Genomic DNA, 4,727 nt, shown 5'->3' on the forward strand with positions numbered 1-4,727 from the left:
ACGTTATGGAGCGTGTCTCCCAATTTCCGCATCCAACCATTTTTATTGAGAAATATGAATGCAATTCGATAAAAATAGAGGTCATTTGAAAATTTTGAAATTTTAGGTTAAGTAATATGTATTAGGCTAATTCTTTCTTTCTAACTTTCCCCTTTCCCCTAGATCGGACTCGAAATTACGGGTTATAGTTCAGTTGACAATATATACCGAGTTTCTAAAAATATATATCTTAAGTTCGATTTCTACTAAATACATTCGCACAGAAGGATGAACCATCTTAACCGTAAATCCCGAACAAAATTATATTTGAACAAGTTAAATTTCTTATAATTCAATAGAATACAAAAAAATGTTACAAATTTATGAATCAATTAATTAATTAAACTCAATGTCTACAAAAAAAAAAAAACACAATCAAAACACATTTTTTCTTCTTAAAATGTTATCATGATGATGTTGATCTATGCCCTAACCTGAGTTCTAGATCAACTTCTTCACGGCTAGCAAACTCCTTGCTACTATTATCCGTAGAATTCGCGGGTTCGGTTTTGCAATTCGAGTAAAAACACGAAGAAGAATCAATCACCGGCGACACTACTTGATGCTGATGATGAGGATGATGATGATTGTGCGGATATTGCGAGATAGAGAGAAGAGTAGAAGGCGAATTATCAAAATTAGGGTTAGAATTCGAGGCGAAACCCGCGTTAGGGTTAGGGTTTGGCAATTGATAGAGTAAACACAAACCACCATTAGTAGAAAATTCTTGTGTAGGGATTATATAAGTAGATGAAGAAGTTGAAGGTGTAGTTGGAACAATAGGCGGCGGCGGCGGTACGTTTTGATTGAGTCTAGCACGATCACGACGATGAACGTTCATGTGACCTCCTAGGGCTTGAGCAGACCGAAACTCTCGTCTACAAAACGTGCAAGTATAAGACCGCGGTGGCCATGTAGTTCCCATTACATTCCCCGCGTCTTCTTTGAATGCTCGGACTTCCCACGAGTCATCGTCTTCTTGAACTTCGTTATTCGGGTTCCACATCCAGGCGGATTCGTGACGACGTGTAGAACTATTGTGAAGGGCAGCCATTTTTGTTCATTGAAGATAAGTTATATAGAGATATAGATGTGAATGAGAATTTGAAGAATAGAGTTAAATAGAGAAGGATGGGGAAAAAAGTTAAGGGGTTGAGACAAAATAAACCCTAAAACCGAGGGATATATTAAAATCAAAAAATTAATTTTTTTTGGAAGGATTAAATTGGAATTTTGCAAAGATCTAAATATTTTAATTATTTCACTTTTTCTTCTCAAGTTGCTATCTTCACTTGTAGTATAACGACAATTTTGCTCACTTTGGCTTCAACGTTCCACTTTCTCTTTAATTTACTTAATTTTAATCTTTTTTTTTTTGAGGAAAATTTTAATCATTTTCTTAATCATTGCTTAATAATACAGTTAAATCTCGATAAATAAATGTTCGATAAAGTAATAACCGTTTATATAATAAATTCTTTCGGTCCCGACTTGGACCAATGGAGTAAAGTAATAACCTCGCTAAATACATTAAGTAATAAAAATATTTAAATCCTTAAGGGCCCAATGAAAATATAAATTAATAATTATTGAATTATATATATATAGACCAAAACCTTTCAATCAATTAACTAGAAGTCATTTCTTCTGAAAAAATGCATCTATAGTTGATTGTTTTTACTTTCCACCTAAACCAAAATGAACACCATTTTTAAACTTTTTGTAGTGCAAACACAACTTCTGTTATATTTTGCTCATTTTTTAGCAAGTAGTTATTTAAGGTGACCATTGCTTGAAATGCCTCTTTTGACGATACAGTTGCGACAACGCAACTATCATCTGGCTCTGGATCATTCCCATCATCATTGTTCATTATTGACCGGATAAATTATCTATAAAATAATAAATATTGATTTATCGATAAATGAATAATTTATTCATTTATAGATAAATAAATAATCTCGCTTAATGAATATTTTTTCCGGTCCCAAAAATATGCATTTATCGAGGTTTTACTGTATCTTAATATAAAACTGTGTTATCCATCATGAGAAATTTTACGGTACTACAGGAGCAGGGCGGAGACAGAGGCCCCCCAGACATTGGAACCACTCTTATCACGGGTGGTTTCGACCTCTGTCTCTAGAAGATTAAGGTTGAGAATGATTAATTAGCTAATTTAGATGGTATTTAATTAAAAATTGCAAGGTTGTGAAAAACGCTAGACGCTAGTCGGGCGGATAGGGCTCTCAAGGATTAATCGGCGATTAGTCGGGGATTAATCGAATTTGTATTTTTTATTTATTAATCAACAAATTATTATATAAATTTAATTAAAATATGTATTATACTATTGAAAAACAATATTATAAAATTATTTAATATAGAAAAACACGTATATTTGGAACATATATTTTTAAAAATGTGCAAGTATCAACATTTTAACAACAATATCATTGAAACAACTCAAAAGTGAATTATAATAAAGATAAAAAATAAATTCACAACATTAAATGATTTTCTTCATCGTCGATTACGCGGTAACGCGGCGCCCAAGCGGCTAAAAAATGCTTAGGAACAAAAAAAATGCCTAGAGTGACTAATTGAAGAAAATTGGGGCGGATTCTCGATTTCGAGTGCCTAGGCGAACGAGGCGGCCTTCGTTTTGAACACTGAGAAATTGTACGATAGGGGATTAATGTCTTTAAGTTTGTTCAAAACGTTTCAATCTTACTTCTATAGTCCAAATTTAGTTTAATTTGGAGAAGTTTTACGGTGGTACAGAACATTGGTTCTAGATCACTCAGATGATAACATGTATATATTACACACACACAAAAAATTGAGCGAGTTCGATTTAACAATTTTTTTTTTATGCACGCAGCAACCCTGTATTCGTTGTTGTTCAGGAGTAATACACCCAACCGATTAAAATAGTATTTATTGTAAGACTAAATCAACGATCCAAGATAAAAGTCAACAAAAGACAAATACGGTTGAGATTAAAGATCTAGAAGAGGAAGAGAAGAATACCCGTTGCTCTACTATAAATAGCACCTAATAGTTGTAGTCAAATTTAATTTTTTCTATTATTCTTACTTTCACTTTCTTCTTCTGTAACTTTACCTTTGATTTAGTTAAGATGGTATCAGAGCATTCTTGAATCGTTATCGATTCCTTTCTCGTTTGCGATCATTCTTGATCTTCTCTTCTTTCTTTCTCTTCTCGATCGATTTCGATCGATTGACTAGCTTCCGCATTTCTTATCTTCCTGAATCAAATCAATTTCATCGTTTGATTTCCATGGCTCGCAGGGTTGACGAAACCAGTCCGTTTTATGTTCACCCCGGTGAGAATCCGACATTAGCTCTCGTCTCTCCGGTGTTAACTGCAAAGAATTACCATTCTTGGTCCAGGAGTATGAGAATGGCGTTAATGTCTAAAAATAAGGTAGATTTCATTGACGGAACTATTACCAGGCTTGAATCTACCGAATCGAATTTTCCGGCATGGAGAAGATGCAATCATCTCATTCTTTCCTAGTTCGTTCACTCTGTCTCACCTGCGATTGCCCAGGGGATTTTAGGTCAAGAATCGGCCAAGGTGGTTTGGGACTCCCTCAAAGAGAAATTTTCTCAAGGTGGTGTTTTTAGAATTGCTGATTTGGAGGGTGAGATTTATAATGTTGAGTAGGGGGATAAAAGTTCACTGATTATTACACTTTCTTGTGTAATCTCTAGGAAGAATACAAGGATTTAAGGGCTTATCCCTCGTGCGTATGTGACGGGTGTGCTTGCAACGCTCTTAATATAATTAAAGAGAAGCAGGAAGCAGATCTTGTCATTTGTTTTCTCAAAGGTCTCAATGAATCTTTTTCCACTATTAAAACTCATATCACGGTTATGGATCCTCTCCCTACTGCCAACAAGGTCTTCTCAATGGTGTTACAACGTGAAAGGCAAATTGCCTTACCTGTAATGACATCTCAGCAAGAACTGGTTGCTTTTGCACAAAAGGGAACTTTTCAATCCAAGAAACAGCCAAGAAGATCTTTTAACAATCAATCAAAGAGCAACACTGTATGTACTCATTGTGGGTATGTTGGAGGCCACACTGTAGATACTTGCTACAAGAAGCATGGCTATCCCCCAGGATTCAAAAAGAAAGACAGGAATGTCAATGTTAATTTTGCTGACATTGACAATCTTGACCAATGCGAAGAGGATGTCGTCGTTCATGATTCAACAGATCACAGGGGCAATTCTCTTGCATCTGCTACAAATACTGATGAAGGGTTTACTCCAGCACAGATGCAGCAACTGATGCAGCTGATACAGATGAATAAATCTGGTGGGCAGGCTAACGTTCACTTCGCCAATGCTTGTGGAACAGCTAACTATACCACAAGTAAGCCTAAACCCATTACATTGAATGTGAATTCCTGGATTTTAGATACTGGGGCTAGCAGTGACATTGTTAATTCATTAGCATATTTTAGGAGTTATAAGCATGTGCACAATTGTTATATCAATTTGCCTAATAATCAGAAGTTGAGAGCTGAATATATTGGAGATATTCATTTTTCAAATGAGTTTGTGTTGTGTGATGTCCTATATGTGTCAAATTTTGCCTTAAATCTAATTTCGGTCACACAACTTACTGCCTCTATGCAGTATAACTTAGTTTTT

General features: G+C 35.1%; 1 protein-coding gene across 1 annotated transcript; it reads right to left on the reverse strand.

Moving 5' to 3' along the window:
* Nucleotides 1-445: 445 nt before the first annotated feature.
* Nucleotides 446-1,093, reverse strand: LOC136235971 (transcriptional regulator SUPERMAN-like). The gene has a single exon (XM_066026102.1). The coding sequence runs from the start codon at nt 1,091-1,093 to the stop codon at nt 446-448; it is 648 nt and encodes a 215-aa protein (XP_065882174.1).
* Nucleotides 1,094-4,727: the final 3,634 nt, after the last annotated feature.

Source organism: Euphorbia lathyris, chromosome 7, assembly GCF_963576675.1.
Source record: "Euphorbia lathyris chromosome 7, ddEupLath1.1, whole genome shotgun sequence".
NCBI classification, from domain to species: Eukaryota; Viridiplantae; Streptophyta; class Magnoliopsida; order Malpighiales; family Euphorbiaceae; genus Euphorbia; species Euphorbia lathyris.